This window comes from Heptranchias perlo, chromosome 11 (genome assembly GCF_035084215.1).
Source record: "Heptranchias perlo isolate sHepPer1 chromosome 11, sHepPer1.hap1, whole genome shotgun sequence".
In the NCBI taxonomy this organism is placed as follows: domain Eukaryota; kingdom Metazoa; phylum Chordata; class Chondrichthyes; order Hexanchiformes; family Hexanchidae; genus Heptranchias; species Heptranchias perlo.
In genome coordinates this window covers 42,015,185-42,037,806 of record NC_090335.1, presented here as the reverse complement: position 1 = coordinate 42,037,806, position 22,622 = coordinate 42,015,185, and the positions used below count along the sequence as shown (strand labels likewise).

At 39.6% G+C, this 22,622-nt stretch overlaps 1 protein-coding gene across 4 annotated transcripts in view; it reads right to left on the bottom strand.

Moving 5' to 3' along the window:
* sytl5 (synaptotagmin-like 5) overlaps window positions 1-22,622 on the bottom strand; it is a 201,683-nt gene that overhangs the window by 7,824 nt on the left and 171,237 nt on the right. For all 4 annotated transcript variants that reach the window (XM_067992854.1, XM_067992857.1, XM_067992858.1 and 1 more), the window contains 7 exons: window positions 20,592-20,709; window positions 18,992-19,098; window positions 16,121-16,228; window positions 9,193-9,371; window positions 8,883-8,985; window positions 6,400-6,561; window positions 3,388-3,496 (listed from right to left, as the gene is read on the bottom strand). In XM_067992854.1, coding sequence (XP_067848955.1) covers window positions 3,388-3,496; window positions 6,400-6,561; window positions 8,883-8,985; window positions 9,193-9,371; window positions 16,121-16,228; window positions 18,992-19,098; window positions 20,592-20,709 — 886 coding nt within the window. The remainder of the gene's footprint in view (window positions 1-3,387; window positions 3,497-6,399; window positions 6,562-8,882; window positions 8,986-9,192; window positions 9,372-16,120; window positions 16,229-18,991; window positions 19,099-20,591; window positions 20,710-22,622) is intronic.

Genomic DNA, 22,622 nt, shown 5'->3' with positions numbered 1-22,622 from the left:
ATATCTGTGGTGCAAACTTTGTAATAATTGTTAGAGGTATCAAACTGATTCAAATTTAAATGTAGCCAGAGTCAAGATAAAGCAATACTTACAAGTCATAAATATACAAGTGACCAGAGACTAATATACATTTGGTTTGGGGTTTTATAATTATGTTTGTCTTCTCTACAGCAAGAGGTAGAGGATTACATCTATAATTAGTATCAGGGCATCAGAACTTGTTTGGTTGGTGGTAACTCATAAGAACATAAGAAATAGGAGCAGGAGTAGGCCAATCGGCCCCTCGAGCCTGCTCCGCCATTCAATAAGATCATGGCTGATCTGATCCTAACCTCAAATCTAAATTCATGTCCAATTTCCTGCCCGCTCCCCGTAACCCCTAATTCCCTTTACTTCTAGGAAACTGTCTATTTCTGTTTTAAATTTATTTAATGAAGTTTCTCCTCATCTCAGTTTTGAAAGAGCAGCCCCTTATTCTAAGATTATGCCCCCTCGTTCTAGTTTCACCCATCCCTGGGAACATCCTTACCGCATCCACCCGATCAAGCCCCTTCACAATCATATATGTTTCAATAAGATCGTCTCTCATTCTTCTGAACTCCAATGAGTAGAGTCCCAATCTACTCAACCTCTCCTCATATGTCCACCCCCTCATCCCCGGGATTAACCGAGTGAACCTTCTTTGTACTGCCTCGAGAGCAAGTATGTCTTTTCTTAAGTATGGACACCAAAACTGTATGCAGTATTCCAGGTGCGGTCTCACCAATACTTTATATAACTGCAGCAATACCTCCCTGTTTTTATATTCTATCCCCCTAGCAATAAAAGCCAACATTCCGTTGGCCTTCTTGATCACCTGTTGCACCTGCATACTAACTTTTTGATTTTCTTGCTCTAGGACCCCCAGATCCCTTTGTACTGCAGTACTTTCCAGTCTCTTGCCATCAAGATAATAACTTGCTCTCTGGTTTTTCCTGCCAAAGTGCATAACCTCACATTTTCCAATATTGTATTGCATCTGCCAAATCTCCGCCCACTCACCCAGCCTGTCTATATCCCCCTGCAGGTTTTTTATGTCCTCCTCACTCTCTACTTTCCCTCCCATATTTGTATCATCTGCAAACTTTGATACGTTACACTCGGTCCCCTCCTCCAAATCGTTAATATAGATTGTTAAGAGTTGGGGACCCAGCACCGACCCCTGCGGAATACCACTGGCTACTGGTTGCCAGTCCGAGAATGAACCATTTATCCCAACTCTCTGCTTCCTGTTAGATAACCAATCCTCCACCCATGCCAGAATATTACCCCCAATCCAGTGATTCTTTATCTTGAGCAATAATCTTTTATGTGGCACCTTGTCGAATGCTCACCTTGCTATTGGGAACAGTACATTACAATATGAGCTAACCTTGCTATTGGGAACAGTACATTACAATGAGCCACCTTCTGCTGAGCTAAACAAAGTGATATGAGGTACGAGAGGTAGAAATATGGAAAAGTGCAGTTTCTTATATCCTGGCATTGGATTGTATGTCTTTATTAACCAGAATGGATTCTAAATTTAATACGTAGAAGTTACAACATGGAAACAGGCCAACTAGTCCGTGTCCGTGTTTACCCGTCACACAAGCAAAGAGTCTTAATCACATTTCCACGCCCTGTTCCAATATCACTTTATTCTCTTTTCCTACATCCACCTATCCAAATTAATCTTGAATGATGACATAGTTTCTGCCTCAACCATTAACCCTGGAAGTGAATTCCACAGCATCACAACTCTGGGGTAAAAATGTTTATGGCCTGTTTTCAGGTGCATAACTAATGACGAGCAGTGTGGGACCGAACGGAGAGGCCCAAGGCTCGCCCTAAATTGGGCCTCAGGCCTCATTTCAATAATTTGGGTGAGCTGCCAGCACATGTCATACCTCCAGAGGCAGCTCATCTATTACAAAGGGATTAATTTTGTGCCATTTGCCTTGCTGGCTGCGAACCTCAGGTAAGTCCTGGGAGGAGGAAGGACAATGGGTGGGGGAGGGAGGGTGCTGATTGTGGGTCAGCAGCAGCCTTCAGGAGAAGCACTACTGGTCCACTTGGCTCCACATCAAAACTTTAAAAAAAAAAGTCTTACTTTTTTGTTGGTGGCCGAAGCGACCACTTAAGAACCTTGAGCAGAGCGAGCCGAACTCCTGCTTCGCTCAGCGCTGTCCACTTTAGGAGAGGGGTCCTAAAACGGGTGTTAGGCTCATTTGCATATGTAAGGGGCATAATGCCTCTTTTAGGTGTCCACCAGGGGTGCCTAAAAAATCGTCTGCCTCAATTTGGGCTTGAACTTATTTCAGGCGCCCTCAAGCGTGGGAGAGCACACCATGTAATTGCTTTTTGACCCCATTCTGCACCCAAAAAACAGCATTGGGCATCAGCCATCACTACACTCTAACGAATGCTGTTCACAACCCTAGAACTTTTCATTGCTTGGAATGCTGGCCCTCAACCATGAGTTAACAAATAGCCCCAGTCTAGCTACTCCTCTGCTGTTCCTGAAAATCTCATATTACCTGACAAGGGGAACTTCCTTTCACTTTGAATAAAAACAGCTGTGGAATAATTATTTAACAATTTTGCTTTTTCTATGTTCCCAGATCCCAGCTACCCAGTTTCATTTTTAAGTGCAGCAATACTTTCTTTTACCCTTTATTTACTCTATACATATATTTGAAAAATCCTTTACCTGCTACTTCTCAGAATCTTACATTCAATGTTTCTCTGGTTTTTTCAGATTCCTTATACATTTTGAAAGCCATCTGCTTATCCTTAGTATACTATTTACAGCCCTATTTAACTATGTTGGCTCTATCATTCCTTGGCCAGAATGATTGTAGCCACAACAACAGTCCCTTAAATACTTGCACTTTCCTGTAGATTTCCCAACCATTATTGCAATGTAATGAACCTTTCACATTCGTTCAAAGTCTGCTGTTTTAAAGTATTGTAGTATAAACTGCTCTAACATTACACAAGACCTCGCTAATACCACCAGTTCCCATGGAGCCGGTTGCAAGCCTAAAATAAAACTGCTGAGACTCACTAAGATCAGCTAAAATTGGATTTTCCTGGTCATGCTCCCAGTGAGGCCTGGCAGTTTTACATTAAGTTAATGGCCGTTGGCACAAGACCAGTGCTTCCAAGAACCAGCAATATGTGTCTCATGCAATATAAAAGCAGTTTTAATTTCATACCGTCATGGGCATTTCATTTCTAATCCTATTATGATCATTGGATCCTAAGTGCTGCTACATACTCCATACTTGTGCATTGGCACTAATCAATCCAATCAGGACTCGGTACTCTACATAGGGCGGCTGTAATAGATGCAAATTCACTTACCTTTTCCATGTTCTGGTGGAAGGTTTAGTTGCTGACCATGTGGGACATAACGCAGAGAAACTGTCAATTCCCCTTTATACTGTAGAACATTATCTACAGCAGCCTCCAACTAAGAACAAGCAAAGAAGTATTTCTGTAAGAATAGCACTAAAATCTTCCTGTATACTGATTGTATTTGTATCCTTACAGCATTGATATGCAGGTTTAAGTAATCTATCAACAACTAAAGAAGCAGTAGCAGTTAACATAAACATTTGCATTTTGTGACATATTCTTTATATTTCATGAAAATTACATTACAGTGGAAAACAAATGGGTCTCGGAAGAGAAAAACAGTTCCCTGTGACTTCACCAGAACCTGCCAAAGATCCAAGTGTCAATATAGTTTCCATTTCAACTTAATATCTAACTTTGCTTGGAGGGCGGTTGTGGGAATAAATCGCTCATATAGCCACGGTTCGATATCTACCATGACATGATTGGGTTGCAGAATGTCAAACCGATGCTGCTGAAGCTCTGCACCCCCAACTTGTGGAATCGATGTTTGATTGGTTGCGGCATGTGTCCATGCTGTGATCTGGAGGACGATGTTACTACACTCGCACATCTCATGAGAGCTCCTGCTAACTGCTTTCCACTTAACAATGGTTCAAACATTGCTAATGGCCAAGTAGTGACTTGCTTTCTTAGGGTGGAGGGAAAGAGGTTAGATAAGGGCTTAGGCCCACAGTACAAACCTGCTTCTAATTTGTTCTAAAATGGCCGTAAGGATTTCTCATCTGAGATTGGGACTAAGACACATTATTGGGGGAGTTTTATAAGAGCTCTACTTTGCAGAATGGTGTACTATACCTGGCCTGCTTAATACTGACACTGAGATCAAAAAAGGATAAGTGTTCCATTTCCTAGCACTGGCATCCTTCACTCCAAGGAGCATAAAATTCAGCCAAACATATGTTAAAAACAGTTATGCAAAATCATGGATACAATACTTTGCATTAAGCACTATTATTTGTATTCTAATCATGTTTATAATGACTCTTTTATTTGTAGAATGGCAAACATTGTTTCAATTCAGTTATACAGCATTATCTGTGTTAAGCCAAGTAATGGAGTGCTTTACTAACTATAAAAAGTGATCAGAAACATCTGGAGCTATTCATGTGAAATATATGCTGAAAATAGTGATTCTGAAACATATTTTGCTCTTATTCATAAATATATAAATATACATAGGCAGGTTTTCCATTTCACATTAATTGCATTTTGATGCTAATAATCAGCAACAACTATACATGGAATGGATTTCAGCAAGGCTTTTGACAAGGTCCCACACGGCAGACTGGTCAAAAAAGTAAAAGCCCATGGGATCCAAGGGAAAGTGCAAATTAGATCCAAAATTGGCTCAGTGGAAGGAAACAAAGGGTAACGGTCGACAGGTATTTTTGTGACTGGAAGGCTGTTTCCAGTGGGGTTATGCAAGGCTCAGTACTAGGTCCCTTGCTTTTTGTGGTATATATTAATGATTTAGACTTAAATGTAGGGAGCATGATTAAGAAGTTTGCAGATGATACAAAAATTGTCCGTGTGGTTGATAGTGAGGAGGAAAGCTGTAGACTGCAGGAAGATATCAATGGACTGGTCAGGTGGACAGAAAAGTGGCAAATGGAATTCAATCTGGAGGAGTGTGAGGTAATACATTTGGGGAGGTCAAACAAGGCAAGGGAATACACAATAAATGGGAGGATACTGAGAACAGTAAAGGAAGAGAGGGACCTTGGAGTGCATGTCCACAGATCCCTGAAGGGAGCAGGACAGGTAGATAAGGTGGTTAAGGCAGCATACAGGATACTTTCCTTTATTAGCCGAGGCATAGAATATAAGAGCAGGGAGGTTATACTAGAACTGTATGAAACACCAGTTAGGCCACAGCTTGAGTACTGCGTACAGTTCTGGTCACCACACTACAAGAAAGATGTGATTGCACTAGAGAGGGTACAGAGGAGATTTACAAGGATGTTGCCAGGATTGGAGAATTTTAGCTATGAGTAAAGATTGGATAGGCTGGGATTGTTTTCTTTGGAACAGAGGAGGCTGAGGGGCGATTTAATTGAGGTGTATAAAATTATGAGGGGCCTAGATTGAGTGGATAGGAAGGACCTATTTCCTTTAGCAAAGAGGTCAATAACCAGGGGTCATAGATTTAAAGTAATTGGTAGAAGGATTAGAGGGGACCCGAGGAAATTTCTTTTCACCCAGAGGGTGGTAGGATGTCTGGAACTCACTACCTGAAAGGGTGGTAGAGGCAGAAACCCTCATCACATTTAAAAAGTACTTGGATATGCACTTGAAGTGCCATAACCTAAAGACTACGGACTAAGTGCTGGAAAGTGGGATTAGGCTGGTTAGCTTTTTTTCGACCAGCACAGACAGGACTGGCCGAATGGCCTCCTTCTGTGCCATAAATTTTTCTATATTTCTAACTGTATAGGTACTCAGTTAAGATTTGCAACTAATATTTCAAGAATCCCTAAGTAGGTGAGGTACTGGATAGAACTGTATCGCAGTATGAGTCACTGTCTGGAGGAGAGAAAGGAAGAAAAAAAGACAATCATTCCCATTTTAAATAATATACTTCTCTCCAAGTCTGTTGAATTTGTTACATCTCTGTGAACACTTAAGGAATTCATCAAGTAATCATCAATCATGGCATTGATCACTATAGGACTTCCTGCACAATTTAAAGCAAATGACAGAACTATAGTATACTATGGTACTTTTTTTGATACAGTCAAGTCTTTTTTTTAAAAAAAAAGGTTATTTACTTTTTCCTTCCAGTTGGATGCCTCCACAAAATGCACTACATACCTGAGACAGCAGGTAGGTGACTAGATCCCGGGCCTCTGCCATTTCCTCTCCAAAACATGCCAATAGGAAATGGCTTGAGGTGATTGTCCCTCACTCTGTTGGGAGTGGGAATCCTTTAATGTAATCTTGTATTTATAAGCTCACCTTTGGCTGCAGTAGAAACCATTCCTCAATTTGATTTTCCAAATCCCAGGAATCAAACGGTATCTCCACTTCACCCAAGAAGCTGTTCCTTCCAAACCTGTCATAGTGCCAGACTGACAGCTGTAGAGTTCTTGTCTCCAGTTGTGTGTGACTGATAACGTACTGCAAGAATGGTTACAAAAATGGGATAATTTACTGATAATAGCTGAGGCACTCAGCCATCTAGAAACATTCTGTTCAGCCAACACATTGCCAAGGAAATGCTGCCGTTTAGTAGCAAATAAAATTACTGCCAAGGAAATGTTGCCATTTAGTAGCAGATAAAATTAATCAAACTGAAATGTTTATCTGAAAATGTGTCCTCAAGCCTAGTCACTAAAATGCTGCTTTCTTAAGCCAGTCATTTCAACAGGAAAGAAAGGTCTAACAAGTTATACGGCATGTGTAGTATAAGATCCTCATTTAATAAAACAAAATCTATAACATTAAAACTTTACATTTCCATGCACTTTTGTATTTTTCATGCAATGCACAGAAGATCTCTCCAGGACGGAAAATACCAAAACTACAATGTCTGCAGGCTATTAATTGACCTTCCACAAACAAAGCCGCAGCTCTTGTCTCTAGCCTGAATAGCAATTAACTTTTCAATCAACTCACTTACTTTATCAATCAGACCTCACAACTTAAATAAACACAAGCCTACACTTCAGCAGCAGAGTAATACGTTGGGGCAGATTTGCAACTTGCTGCCTGAGCATAAAACTGGCGATGTGAATCAGCCGCCCGTAATAGAAATCACCCAATTTTCATTTTCAACTGAAATCAGTGGAAATGAAAATTGGATGGTTTCTATAATGGGTGGCCAATCAGCAACGCCAGTTTTATGCCCAGGTACAAGTTGAAAATCTACCCCATTATATTTTACATGGTATAATGTTGCTGTTCTTATACAAACAATATTTTCTCTGACTGACCATAAGCAGTATTACAGATCTGCTAGTGCAAAACATTTTTGAGAGGTATGAGTCACAATTCAGTGTCACACACAGAAGTGTTGTCACAGTTTTAAAAAAATGCCAGTCATTTTCGGGTTGTTTATTCTTACATTGGAGAGCAGCTGGAAATTTACAGGTTGTCAATCTGCAGAGAAGCTATTATCCCCCAATGACCTCAGAATTTGCCCAAGACTAATTAGCCTGCAAATAATTTCAGGATATGTATAGATAGTAGTTAGATCTCTTGACACACCAATTACACATAGCTCCATTTGGCAACAGAGAAATGGTGTGTGTTGCATACTTTAATGCAGCTGTTCTTACAAAAAATTGTATCCCCAGACTTACCATGAGCAATGCCATGGGAGATATACTATTATGTAAGTATAAGCATATAGGTAGATAATACATACGTTCAGATAGATAGCAGCTAACTAGTGGTCAGACAGATAATGGAATAATGGCCTAGAAATTTGATGGCGCCATCCCCGCTTTTCAGGCGTCGGCTGCGGCCTTCAAGTAAGTCCTTGGGGGGGGGCGGGGAGGCCAGCGGGAAAAGGCGATTGAAAAGGAGGGTTATCAAGAGGGGGGAAGGGAGCGGGTCATTTGGGAGACGGACAGAGCTAGGGGCATCATCAGTCTTTGGGACTGCTGTGGAGCTGGGAGGAGCACTCCTGCTCCCCCTGGCTCCACATTCAGCTAAGTATTTTTTTGTTAAATTTACCTTTTTGGTGGTGGACTGCAACGGTCCCTTTAAGGACTGCTGGTTAGGCCGCAAGCAGACCAAATTTTCCTGAACACAGCAGGCCTGGCACTGGCTGTGTTTAGGGCAGCCCAATTTCAGGAAGGGATCCTGATACAAGCATCAAGGCCCCTCTTTGCACATGCAAAGGACCTAACACCTGTTTCAGGTGCATACCCTGGATGTCTATACTTCAATATTTACCAATATGGCGGGAGGCACATTTCCTGTGTGGAATGAGCACGCGCATGCCGTCCGCCACATTGTAAGGTTAGGTGCCTATCTTACACCTGTAAAACGGGCACAGCATCAAAGAATTTCTACACTAATGTCGAGAAAGTCAAGAAAATTCCTTCGAAATACACCAAGTAAATAATTACTGGCAATCCTTGGTGTAGCTAGCCAAAGGCGAAACAAGTACACAACAAAGAGGGTCCAAATAATCTGCACTGAATTCTAACATGAAACGTTGACGAGTGAACGGCTTCCTAATGAAGTTAGTTGATGATTTGATTATTCATAATATCATAGTAGGTACAGTGCAGGAGGAGGCCATTTGGCCCATCGTGCCCGTGCCGGCTCTTTGAAAGAGCTATCTAATTAGTCGCATTCCCTTACTCTTTTCCCACAGCCCTGTAAATTTTTTCCCTTCAAGTATTTATCCAATTCCCTTTTGAAAGTTACAATTGAATCTGCTTCCACCACCCTTTCAGGCAGAACATTCACAAAAAAGATTGACAAACCTTTAATGTTTCATTGAAAACTGGATTTGTTGTGTTGGATTTGAGCTTAGTCTTGCGTTTGCTTTGACGAGATTTATCTGGGAGGAGATAAGTCTTCACGTAGCTGCAGGTGAAATAAAGAAATTGATCAGTTCTGACATGCAACAATAAACACCCTTGAAATGGAGCAAATAAGCACCCTGAAGGTCTTCTGAGATGGTTAACGTATTAAAGGAGAGCTACCAGGATTTGCACCTAATACCACAGCTTCTGATGATTACTCCCGTTTAAAGACCAAGCAATCTCTCCAAAAAGGGAAAATAATACTTACGGGTCAGTTCTCTGCTTCCTCTCATCTGCAATCGCTAAATTGCGACATTCCTTCACAGTAATATTTAGTGCCCCACTTTTGTAGCTATAATTGACTGCAAGGAGAACTTCTCCACTGATATTCACATTGCCATAGTCTCCTGTTTCACTGTAGACACTCATCATACTATTTAAACTGGTCTACAAGAAGAAATAAATAAACAGGGTCAGCAGATCAGATATTAGATGGGGTTTATTAGTCATTATCAACCTTTCACCTAATGCTCAATCATACCAAGGATTTCTTTAGGATTGAAATAGCAGGGAAACCTGGGTATTCCAAACCACAACTCTAGCTCCACTCTTGCTTTTTATAAGGATATCCCTATTATTAGAAACAGCTATAATAAATGATATTCTTAGGTCTGCTAAACACAGCTACAATAAAGATTATTTTTACAAATTGATCTTTTGGGTGGACTGAAAAGATCAATTTGCATTTTCTTGTCAGGCCCAATGTCAGCATTTCTCAACAATCAAATCTAAACAGCACCAGATCTAAAAATTTTTTTAGGTTCAACACTGAAAAAAATGTAACTACCACAAAATAGGACTGGCTTAGCTAGACAGTGCTGCTTCTGGTTGGAATGATTGAAGTGACCACACCAATGTATTTGTCTTTTTAAAAGAATGAGTCAAATCCAAACAGTTTGCTCATCTATGATTAATGTAAACACAGTTTGGCTTTCCACAGTACAAAATAATTGTCCATTGAAAGTGGCTACACTACTGTTTATACATGTGCATAGTATTTGAAGGATGCATTTAGCTAGATAAGCCTTATGACATAGTTTACCTAGACTTAAAAGGGGCATTTGACAAAATCCCTCATGAAAGGCTATTAGTCAAACTTAAACTTTGTGGGGATTCAGGGTAAATTCTAGGAATGGATAAGGAAGTCGTTGTTGGATAGAAAGCAACAAATATTTGTTACAAATGTTATGTCAGGCTGGGGGGAGGGGAGGGCAGGGTGAGGTACTGAGTGGGGTGCCCCGGGGCTTGCCATTTGGTCCACTATTTTTCATTTATATAAATAACCTAGACTAAGAAACTCAATGCGAAGTGGTTAAATTTGTTGATGATACAAAACTGGGGTGGGCAGTGGAATTGAAGGAAGCTGCTCAGAAATTACTGAGTGGATTGGGCAAAAATAAGTACATAGATCAATCTCAGATGAAATTTAATACAGACAAGTGCAAAGTACTGCACATAGGATATAAAATAAGCAGCACACATACTCCACGAATGGTGTTGAAATAGTTGAGGAAAAAGTGGAAAGAGACCTTGGGGCCTTTGTAGACCCGACACTCAGTGGGAGTAATTTTGACTTTGTGCAATAGTGTGAAACAGTTGATAGCAAATCGACAGCCCGTTTTACATCTCTCCCAATTTTTATTTCAAGTGAAAAATCAGGAGATGTATATCGGGCTGCTGATTCGCTATCACCCGTTTTGCACAATCGCACACAATCAAAATTATCCCCAAAATGTCAAACCAATGTGGAGTAGCAATCAACAAAAGTCAAAAGAATGTTGAACTACATAGTACAAAAAATGTAGACTAGAAGTCAGAGGAAGTCATGATTAAACTGTACAGTGCTCTGGTGAGACGACACACCTTGAGTACTGCATCCAGTCTTGGTTGCCAAAACACAAGGGAGACATTCACGCAAAGAGCCATAGGCTGATCCCTGGTATCTGGGGTCTGAGTTGTGAGGAAAGACTGAAGACACTTAGGCTTTTTCAGCCTGGAAACCAGGGCTCTGAAAGGTATACAAGATAGCAAATGGTATGGAGAAAGGTAAATTCAGAATATTATTTTCAATGAAATTGCAAGAGTAGGACAAGGGGACATAGGTTCAAACTAGTAAAAGGAATAGGACTGGTATCAGAGGGTTGTTCACACAGTGAGATCACTACTTCGAATGGACTTCCCAGTAGAGTGGTGGAAGTGAAAACCCTGGATGCATCAAAGAAACAATTAGATATTGCAGTGGGGAGAGTGCACAGAATGTACAGCACAGAGCCTCCTCCTATCCCTCTTCAACTAACCCCATCAGCATGACCTCTATTCCTTTCTTCCTCATTGTAGGGTGCTTCTGGTTGGATGAACTAATATGGGCAGAATGATCTTCATCATGTGATCTTGTATGAAATTTTGACTATATGTGCCTGTAGTGGAAAGATCGGTTTAACTTTTGGTTAAATCAATAACCTAAGACTGCACGAGTCTCATACTGACAATTATATACTTGCAAGCATTAAATATTTGTAACAAAAGGATTCATGAGATTGGCTAAAAAGCTGTATTAGGATTTATTTCATTACTACCCCCTAATTGATCATAGTGGACAGCAGTCTTGGATGAGAGGTATTAAAACAAATATACTTTTTCTCCTTGGTATGACAAAACATAGGCTACAGGGTGCAGGACATGAGGACTTATGAAAATGAGCAAAAAGCCTTTTATTTTTTAGCTAACAGGCATAATAAAACAACTGTCAACTCCAGTTAATGCAGGTTGAGAGTTTGTAATGTATTGAACTGATGTGGTGAAAGTGTTTCTGTTTCCTGCATCCATAATAGAATAATATAAATACTCACTATGTTTCAGAACTAAAACTACTTAAATAATGGGCCATTTTTTTTTGAAGAGGTGGAGCACTATTGTGGTAAATTTACTGAGTCACAGAATAATATCCATGATAATTCACGTTTCACAAATCAACCAATTCAAGCAGATTTTTAATTCCATAAATGGACTAAAGTTAGACTAATGGGGTTAATTTTCAACTTCACTGCCACGACGGTAATCTGGGGTGGCCCTGTATAGGACGCGCCTGATTTTCATTTCCTTAATTTCAGGTTGTGTAAAGGGAGGTGATCTGTCCCAGCAGATTACCGCGCAGGCAGTGATGATTAAAAGTGTTCAATGTAGATAAAAGATGGATAATCAATTATCCACATAAACACCAGCCCACTCAAAACAACAGTTTATAAGTGTAAAACATGACTTTTGTAGCTTTCTTTTGTTACTGTCTAAATATTTATGACAATTGTTTTGCCTCATTTTTCTCATCTCGCAGGGCATTGTTACCATACATCTAGACCTGCAAGCTACTCCCCAACCACAATCAAAGTCGCTCCTTAATTTTCCAATAAGTTTGTGGGAGTTTTTCAAATAAGGAGAATTATTCATTTGTTTGCTTTCCTATGAGATAGAAAGCCCCTTGCCTGTGGGGCTCCCACCTAATGTCCGCTAGCAAAAATCATTCAAATAAGGTGACCCTGGGATTCAAACTCTTAATTTTATGGTTTGGTGGTTAATTCTCACCACTTTCAAATTTTGACTTCTGAGCTATCTTCTGACTCTTAAAGTTATTAAAATGTGAACGAGGTGGTGAAGGATATTACTGGTAAGATTCAAGTTTGTGTTTCTTTCCCATGATTTTCACACTGTGAATATCCTATCTTGGGGTGGGGGTTGGTTGGGGGGTGGGCGTAAGCGGAGGAAGAGACATCATGCAAAACCTAGGCGTTTATCCAAAGGAAAATTGGTTGTTTGCCTGTTGCCCATTGGTAAGAATGGAGCTTTGTTTGGAAAGATCTAAATGGAGGAAAATAAATGTTTTTAAAAATAATTCAAAGAGTGATTGTAGGGATAACAGAATTAATTGTGAATACAAAACCTGGTCTTGATAAAATAGATTCTGACTTGTTGATTTAACATTACCATGCCAACAATACATGTTTTCTATTAGTATTAGTCCACAGGCTTACATGGAAGTTAAATCTCCCACTTGCCAGAAAATCCATAGTTAGCTAGTCTAACATAATGGCATCAAAGTTCAGCATCAGTCTCACTACATCAATTTGTTAAACACCCAACTGCTTGGTTATGGGGCTTTGGGTAATAAAACAGCACCACCTGCAATGCAGATATTTTGCTCCACAAAATCATTAATTGTTTCTGAAGTACTTTATTCCATTCAAATGTATTTATATGTGGTTGAAAACTAAGAGGAAGCTACAAGATAAGAATGTTAATTTTTTTTAAGCAAAACAATGGCATGTGCCATTTATCTTTTATATTGGTTAGTCTTTGGCTACGGAATTCCTCAGGGGGATCTATTGTTGACCTCATATTATAGTCAAATTTTGGAAAAAGTCATAACCTTTTTGTGAGATAATGTAAATGTTCCAAAATGAACAATGAAACAATGTGGGACCTTTAAAGCTCTGTAGAATTGTACAGCAATTACCTACTAAACTGATACAGTATCTGAGTTACTTGACATTTCAGCAATCAGTTGAATGGGAAACAGAATCTTGCAACCTGCAGAGTGCTGGGATTATTTTAACCTTTTCTACCTGTAAAGGCCACTTTTTATGTACCAGAATGCATAGCTTTTATTTTCAGAACATGTCTATTGGGAAAAAGATGCATTTTTAAAAAAGATTAAATGCTAGGAGAATGTTAATAAACATACTTTTCTGTTTGCCACCTAAAATGCAAATCACTTCGCTTAAAGAGGTATTTGTCAAAATATAAAAGCTAGAAAATAGATGCCTTAGTAAATCTGCAAGCAAGGAAACTCACGGTTTCTGCATCGTGATCAGGTACATTAAGGAATGTCCACTTCTTGTCAGAGCTTGACTGGCAATGCTTTACAGGACATGGCAATAATTAAAGAAAAATACAAAGACATTGCAGAGTGATAGTGAGAACAGAGCATTGCAGTAAAAGGAAGCACACCACTGAAAGAGCATTTGCACACAGGCAAGACTTCCAACATTAACACATTTGAAAGAGCTGTTTGAAACAAAAAGAATTCACACACATATAGCTCAGTTAATTAGAACTTCCACATAAGGTGAAGACTAAAGATACATTTTCTTGTGAAAAGAAAATATTCTTTTTTTTTAAAAAGGAAAATTTGAAATATGAAACCTAACTGCAAAAGCTTGGAGTTACATAAATGCAATAGCATCACTCAGACTTTTTAGTTACTCACTTGTTAGCAATTCTGGCAGCAAGGTATTTTTACATAAATATTTCTCTTCCTCCCTTCATCTTCATCATGGCTGCTAGCCTACATGTAACCTCTTTCAGCTGAGAAAGACGACAAACCTCTCCCAGTCAGAAGCTCCACTGGGACTTTCTGCCAACAGCAGGTACACTTACGTTGGGTGGATGGATGGATTACTCACATCCCTTTCTAATATGAAGTATTTGTTTTCAAACATATCTTAGGTAACAACTCATTTGAAAAATGCAACAATTTCCTCCAACATCGCAAACAAATTTGAACTTGCTATCTTACATGTGATCTAATGGCAGCATCTTAAAGAGGCTATAACATCTTGCTAAAATGTCTTCTAAAATAAAATCATGGGCCAAATCTCACCTAGATTCCACCTTGAAAACAGTTCAAAAACATAATCACTAGCATTATAATAAAGCTCAATGATGCCCGCCACGTTGAATCCTCCTGAATTTACCCTGTGCATTGTCAAAAGCACATTCATGACAAGATGCCCCTTTAACTCCTTTTCAACTGTATTCCCGTTGACCTGTTAATTCTTACACCAATCTACAGTGTAATTACTTAGTGCAGCGAAACCTATAAATTAGGGACACCTAAGGGACTTGCATCAGGTGTCCTTTATTTGCAGGTATCCCTATTTTCAAAATGGTCATTGTATGTACAATAAATTATTTGAGACTGTCTATGAATGTCCCTTTTTTGGAGGTGTCCCTTTGTATATGTTTCACTGTATTAAATTCAAGGAAGGAAGGGGAAGAATGAAACCTTTAGATGGCATAACCAATAGAGATTTCATTTCCTGTCACAAGTATTTATTTATTACAATGTTGTTTCTCAAGATCGTTAACAGTTTTTCAGCAAACTGACTGATGCCTTCACAATTTGTTTAGCTATTCATTAGTATATTTTGTGTGGTGGGTACTCTGGCTTCTCAGTCTGCTTCTGCCAAAAAAGCAGGTTAAGAAACTTCAGATAATTTTTCTGTTCAATACCACCCTTTTATCATATGCTTTTTTTAAACTTTTGAATATATTTATATATATATATATATATATATATACATATATATATTTTTTTTTTTTTTTGCTGCTTTTTAGGTTTGTTGTGTGTCATTCTCTATCCAAGATTGCCATTTCCCAAAAGAGTTTGGGAACCATATCCGAGGCATATATTTGGAATTCAGTAGAGTACTTGCGAATTATAATTTAGTATTACACCACACAGAACATTATTGCTGCAAGGATCAGGAATCTTTGTGTGCTGAAGACATCAGTACTTGACCTTTTTAGTTCATCAATGTAAAGGACACTAGTGCTGGGGAATACAAATCCCTTTCAACCCAGTGTAAGCATCAAGAACTCCCAGATCCATCACAGCACAGTCAGATACAGAGTAAAGTTCCTTCTACTCTGCCCCAACCTAAGAACATCCTCTACTGCACCAATGTAACATTTTCCCCATTTATCCAACAATTTTCCTGTGGCCTCTAGGGGAAATTGCAAATTAGTGCCAAATTAAGGACGGTATTGTGCTGTACTAGGAACTGGTTTGCAACTGCCCAAACTCATTTCACATAGAGCCTTTACAGCTAGCAGATAGAGAAGACTTTCACTCCATCATTTGAACCCAGTCCTAGAGGTGAAAGGGCACTGTCTAAACCATTGAACCATCCAATTCACTGTTCAACACATGAATACGTTAAAGCATTAGCAGTGTTACTGGCAGTTGGCTAAAGTTGCAGGAAGTATATGCTACAAACTTTCATTAAAGCTTTCTCAAAATATTAGAGACAAACGTACATGCACCAGATTAGTGATATCAGAGACATTTATTCTAAACTTACTATAGATAACCCACTTCCCAGGCTGCTTCTTCCACTGTTTGGGCGATACATAGAGACCAAGTCATCAATATCTTCTTCCTCTTCCTCCTCCTCCTCCTCAAAGTAATCCTAAAAGTCACACATCATCACAGTGAATATAGGGGGCTTGTTTTCATATTTTTTACACTGCTGTTTATGCGAAAGATTGCATGGATTTATGATTTTGTTACTTAACATTTTGTTTTTATACCATGAACGTAGGAATGTACAAGACCAGAAAAAAAACCACCATGACCCGTTTTGTCTATCCCAATGTTGAAAAAAATACCACACTTTACTTCATCTCTTACATCCCATAGCAATATAGGAAAGTTCAGTTCAGTGCTTTGGGTACACCATATGCAAATAGTGTGTTGATGCTACTTCTGCTGTAAACCGAGGCTAGAGCGACCATAATTAGCATTGTGCCAGGATAGAGTACAAGAACACAACAGAAAGTCATTCTGCCATTTCTTCTTCACTATAAACTCAAATACTGGACACTTAATGGACACATGCTTTGTAAGGGACAGAAAGTTTTCTTAGAAAAATAATTATTTTTGTTGTTGTTACATCACCCTCTACATGTAGTTAAAAGTTTCAAAAATCCTATTCTTTTATTTTACTTCAGATTTTAATCCTTTTTTAAATTTTACTCCAGCTTCTAAGAAACTAGGGCATAGCCCCATAACTGTGCTGCAATACATAGTTAAATACAACACAAAAACCTCAAAGTCATTGATTAGCTAGCCAAAATCTATTTCATGCTTATTTTAAAAAGTATTAAATTGTTCCAATATCTTACAAGTACTTTCATCTTCACAGATAATGAACAGTCATTATACACAAGTAAAAATAATTATTAATAGCTGGGCATTAACTATAGTTAATTGAATTCATTCAGTATTTGTAGAAGCGTGTGTTATTGGGGTTGAGGGCTTATTATCTCAGGGGGGAGCTCTGGCTGCTACTCAGTGGTTGGAATGATTCTGAACAGCCTGAGCTTTTAACCTTATGATAGCTTTTGCGTAAAGTCACTTACACAGCCAACCCATGCATTAAGCTGTTGCACTGAGTTCAACTTAGATTGTGAAAAATGTCTGGTTTCCATGCTCATGAGAAACACTCAGAAGCTCACTTTGAGTTTAAGAATTTTTAAAAACTCTAGCCCATTCACTATAAACAGGAGGTTGAATGGGCTTCAGTTGTACTGGACTTGTAAGAGACCACCATTTAAATCTTAGTCATGCATCACATGCATAATAAGACTCCTCTTACAGAATGAGTTTTTCCCAGTTTTGACCAGGTCATCAGCTAAAGCAACTGGATATTGGCTAAGGAATCCCTGCTTGTACTGCTCAGGTGCACCTTCTGGTTGGTTGACCAGACAGCACCACTAACCACCAGCATTTTAAACAAGCTGAACCCACCCTCCCTCTTGCAGGATCATGAAGATGCTGGGGGTAAGTGCTAAATTTCAGGGGAAGAAAATATAAAATATAAACATCAATGACAAATAAAAATTGTGAAAAGTTTATGAACACACATAGATTTAGTGAATTTGCTTCTTTAAATTCTGAACTCAGTTCAGTTATACCTGTACTGCATTTCTTGTGGTGCTGTAATGCTGAAACCATAGTGGTGCAATCTATGCAGTACATTTATTGCATAAAAGTTCAAAGCAGTTGTGCTATTAAAAGCCACCAAAAGATCCATCCCTCTGCTGGAACTGGCTTCCCACTCTGACTGTAAGAGTATGCAGAGTTCAGTGGTGGCTTCTTTTGGGAATCTAAGTCTGTACTATCAGGTTTCTTCAGACAGATCCAGATAAGAGACCCTGGCCCTATATATACCAGTATCAGCATAAGGAAGTATCCAAATGGAGCATCTTTGGTGAAATTTCACCAGTCTTTCATGCCTGATGTGATCCTTGTCCTCCCACTCCAGAACCTGCAAAAATCGAGGTAAACCCATAGGAATACCCATAGATGGATGGTAATGAACTCTGAAAACTACAGCAGTACAGAAGTTGACGACAAAAGATGCAGTACAGTTTTAAGTAGCCGTCAGGAAGACTTAACAAGTTCCAAACAGTGCAGAAATAATCAGTTGCTCAGCAATAACACCAATGTCCCATTCGTAACCAGGATTCAACAGAAGGGAAGCAGCCTGCTCGAAGACTCTGTGTAGAGAGATGCTTAGCCTATTGGCTACTTCTTATACCTCCCAATCTCATTATTGGGAGGCCCATCATACAAGTAATTTGGAAGTTATAATGAGCCTCTTACACACACTGTGCAAGACTCTAGTGCACACAGTGCATGCTAGATACATCAGGTATGGAATAGTCCTCAGACTTTTGGCCCAATAATACAAGGGCTCAGCATCAGATGTACAACAGATGCCAGTCCTAACAATATCATCCCCTAAATGCCAATTAATCGAATATATAGGCTCTATTTTGATGGTGCACATACTTCCAATATTAACTGTATGACTCACTTTAATGGCAGTTGAGATTAGGAAGAGGCATTTTAATTCCTCTGAGGTAGCATATGAGGTAAGTATGGAAAGAGTCTCATCTTTTCAATGAAATGGTTACCCGGGTGATCGTGTGTTAAGGCATCAAATGTAGAGATTTAAAATGACAAAATTGGTAGGCTGCACTACAGAAACCATAATATACTGTATTCCCACCGGTACTATTTTTGCTTGCATGGTTATTAAACTATTTCAATTTTTTTTAAAACGCATGTCATTTCACTCGACAGAAAAATGTTCCTTTTTTACTTTGACGTGGTTATGAGAATTTTTGTATATTTCAGGATTGAATAAATGAAGTGTTCAACTGACCATGGCTTCATTAAGACCTCCAGGCACGGATTTACTTCTAAGGCTAATGGAATCCTCATTTCCTGATGTACAGGATCCACTCAGGTCCAACTCAGATCTACTGCGATCTGTATCAAAGAAATAGTAATATTATGGGCGTGGATTACAGATTATAGGCCGCCTTATACAAAGAAAAGTGTTCTGAAAGTCTAGATGATCATTGTCTTGACTGTGGTTAGAATATGTGAATTAAATCACCATGTTGATGTTGTCCATTTCATGACTACTTCTTCCCACTAATGTATCACAACTAACAGCCAAGTAAAATTAATAGTGCCAGTTGGCATTCACATTTAACAGAGTATTCATGTCAAGGAAAATTTGAGGAGGGTGTGGAAGAGAAATGATTTATTAGATAAACTATGTTAAAAGGAGTATTGATACCTGGGAGGGCTAACCACTTGCTTTCTGAGCGAGCGGATTTAGCTTGATCAACGTTACTCACATGGTGCTCCCATGTGCACTTCATGAGCTATCTCTTCTACCCATGTGCCAAAACATTGTGTGTGCGAGGAGGAGCTGCATCACTATGTTTAATACAATGACTTCAGCCAGAGCAGAAAAGCTGTTGTAGCAGCTGCTGTGTGTGCAAGTTCTGAATTGGGCTGATTGTTATTCAGGTGGCTGTTAGGCCCTCTCAGACTGGAGACTTTTAACTGTGTTTGACTAGACCCAAATGTGATTGCTTCAGAATCTATCCTCAAATAAAGGTAAGTTCCTTCTCTGCGGTGTGTATAACTTGTCACCAAACTACCAGGCCAAGGGTGTTACATTTCTCTCAATTGCTTTGTCCGCCTCTTCTGGGCAATTGGGTAACTTTTTGAATTCACATCATCAGAGGGGAGCATCGCCCAATGGCACATCGGAAAATTGGGATACGCTGCCCACAATTTTCCATCCAATAATGGATGTGTGTCTGGTGCGCGAGGTTCCCTATTGGTAACAAACTTGGATAATCAGCTCTTCTGTGTCACCTGGGAGCTAGTGCTGCTGGGAATGGAGGGTACAGTTTAGGTCTCTATTTATGATCACTGTACTTTCCATGTGAGGGGGTGAGCAAGAGGAACATTGCTATAGGAAGTCCTCAATGGAAGTGTATATGCTAAGTACTGAAATCAGCTCTCTCACTTCTTGCCCTTCTATTAGCGTATTGTGACTTTGGTTGTTTTAGGGTGAAGTGGAAATACTTGCTGACACAAACCTGTTCTAATGAAAAGCAAAACCTTGATCTCTTTGGCAGGCTATAATTTATAATATAAAGTGGGAGAATGTGATGGGTGTGTATGGAGAACTCTGAAAATAGCAGGTAATTGGTCCAGTGACTAGCATCAGTTCCATGAAACAGTCCAATAAGTATCTTACTGCAGTTTGTCCTTTCCTCTCGTTTTTTTCTGCAGAAGGTGAGACATTGTATCTCAATGAAATGACCCACTCCTCCCATCTGACAACTCAGCTAAGGACTGAAAAATTCACTGGCTATCGAACCTATGACTTCAGCAGTACAATAATGAATTGTTAACCACTACATGTTTAAGAAAAGCATTAAAAGACATATACACACCTGATGAAATGGAATATTTAGAAATTGCTATTGTAGGCATATTGTGCTTTCCTCTGGACAGATCCTCAGGCACACTGTTACTCACTGGCAGAGTGTCAACACTTTCCGAAGATTCTGCCTACCAATCAAAATATAACATGTCACTCAGTACAAAATATTTGCACTATGGAAACAGATTTGTTGAAAGATATTTTTTGCATCTTTTGGTTTGTTTTTAAAATCGCTTTTATAAAATTACCATGACAGTCGTGAATAATCAGAAATGCTACTTGCTGACCTCAGAACATACTTTCAATGCACAGGGAGATGCATAGGATATTGGGCTGGGTTTTGCTGCAAGTGGTGAACTAACAGCACCAGCCATTTGTTAAACTTGCACTTGCCCATAGACTTTTTAAGGAGCTTTTGCACGGCAAGTTCCTGGAAATTTGAGATTCAAAAGGCAAGGCGCCCTCTGCAGGACATCTAGGACCTGTGTGAACAGGGCAAGCAGCTGTGTATCTCCTTAATCAATCAGACTGAAGCATAGTTAATAACAGCGCAGAGTAAGAACCGGGAAGTGTAAGTTAGAATAGTGAATTCAATGTCAAATCAGATACAGAAAGAGAAATAAAGAGAGGGTAAGAAAGATTGAATTGAGACAGAGATAAAAGAGACAGAAAGAAAAAGGTCTAAAAAAGTTCTCTCAGTTTTGTTTAAATGTCTAACAATAATTAAAATCTGAAGGAATGAGACTCCACACTTGTAAAAGTTAATTTTTAAGCCCAGAGAGGCTGCTTGGCAGTAATTAAGAATTACCACGCCATTAAAGGGATACTTAGACTTGAAATGACTTGACAACTTTTTTGGGGGAGTTTAGTCCGTATCTATCAGGTAAGTATAGGAACTTCACGCCGTTCAATATATTTGAACGAGGAGCCAGACAGCGAGATGCCATTTTCGCACAGCTTTTGGAGGAGCAGGGCATCTTGGACAGCAACTTCCGGATTTCTGCATTTAACTGCGCATGTGCAGTCACCGGAAGTTACTGTCCGATTTGCACATGAATAACGGTGAGCGCCGTTAGCCTCACCGTTATTTTTACAGCAAAATACAGCCCCATGGTCTCTCAACTAGAGAGGGTTCAGTTCTCAGTAGCAAGTTTAGCAATGGATTCCAGTATTCAGAAAACATTTTAACATTCAAATCAAAACAACTTTGAGTACAAATATATTTTTAAAAATTAAAAAGCAGCACATGGAGGCACTTATCTCTATGGTGTCTCTTTCTGGCATCCTAGAATTCAGAGTTCAGCTATAGACTTGTAATTGAACAGCACCAATGGAGTTCTGAAGGAATACCTCCTACACCATCAAATTTGTTTTTAAATAATAAAGCCTCTAAGAGATTCCCCGATGACTGAGTTTATCCAGTGAATAGTTGAGCCATACTGCGGGGAGGATGGGCAAATTGACCACGGCACCGTGGTACGGGAGGCCATTCAATTCGGGGGAGCGATAATGTTAGGGGATAGTATAGTCAGGGGGATAGATATTGTTCTCTGCAGCTGCGACCGGGAGTCCCGAAGGCTATGTTGCCTGCCCGGTGCCAGGGTTAAAGGACATCTCCTTGCGGCTGGAGAAGAACTTGAAGCAGGAGGGGGAGGATCCAGTTCTTGTAGTCCATGTAGGAACTACGAATGAGGTTCTGCTGAGGGAGTTTCAGGAGCTAGGGTCCAAATTAAAAAGCAGAACCTCAAAAGGTTTACAATCTCTGGATTACTACCTGAGTTACGCGCAAATTGGCATAGGGACAAACAGATTAGATGGTTAAATGCATGGCTGAAAGAGTGGTGTGGGAAGCAGGGGTTTCAATTCATGGGACACTGGCACCAGTACTGGGGAAAGAGGGAGCTGTTCTGTTGGGATGGTCTCCACTTGAACCAGGCTGGAACCAGTGTCCTGGTGAATCGAATAACTAGGGTAACAGATATAGCTTTAAACTAATTGGGGGGGGGGGGGGGAGGGGGAAGGAGAAGGGTTCAGGTAAGGG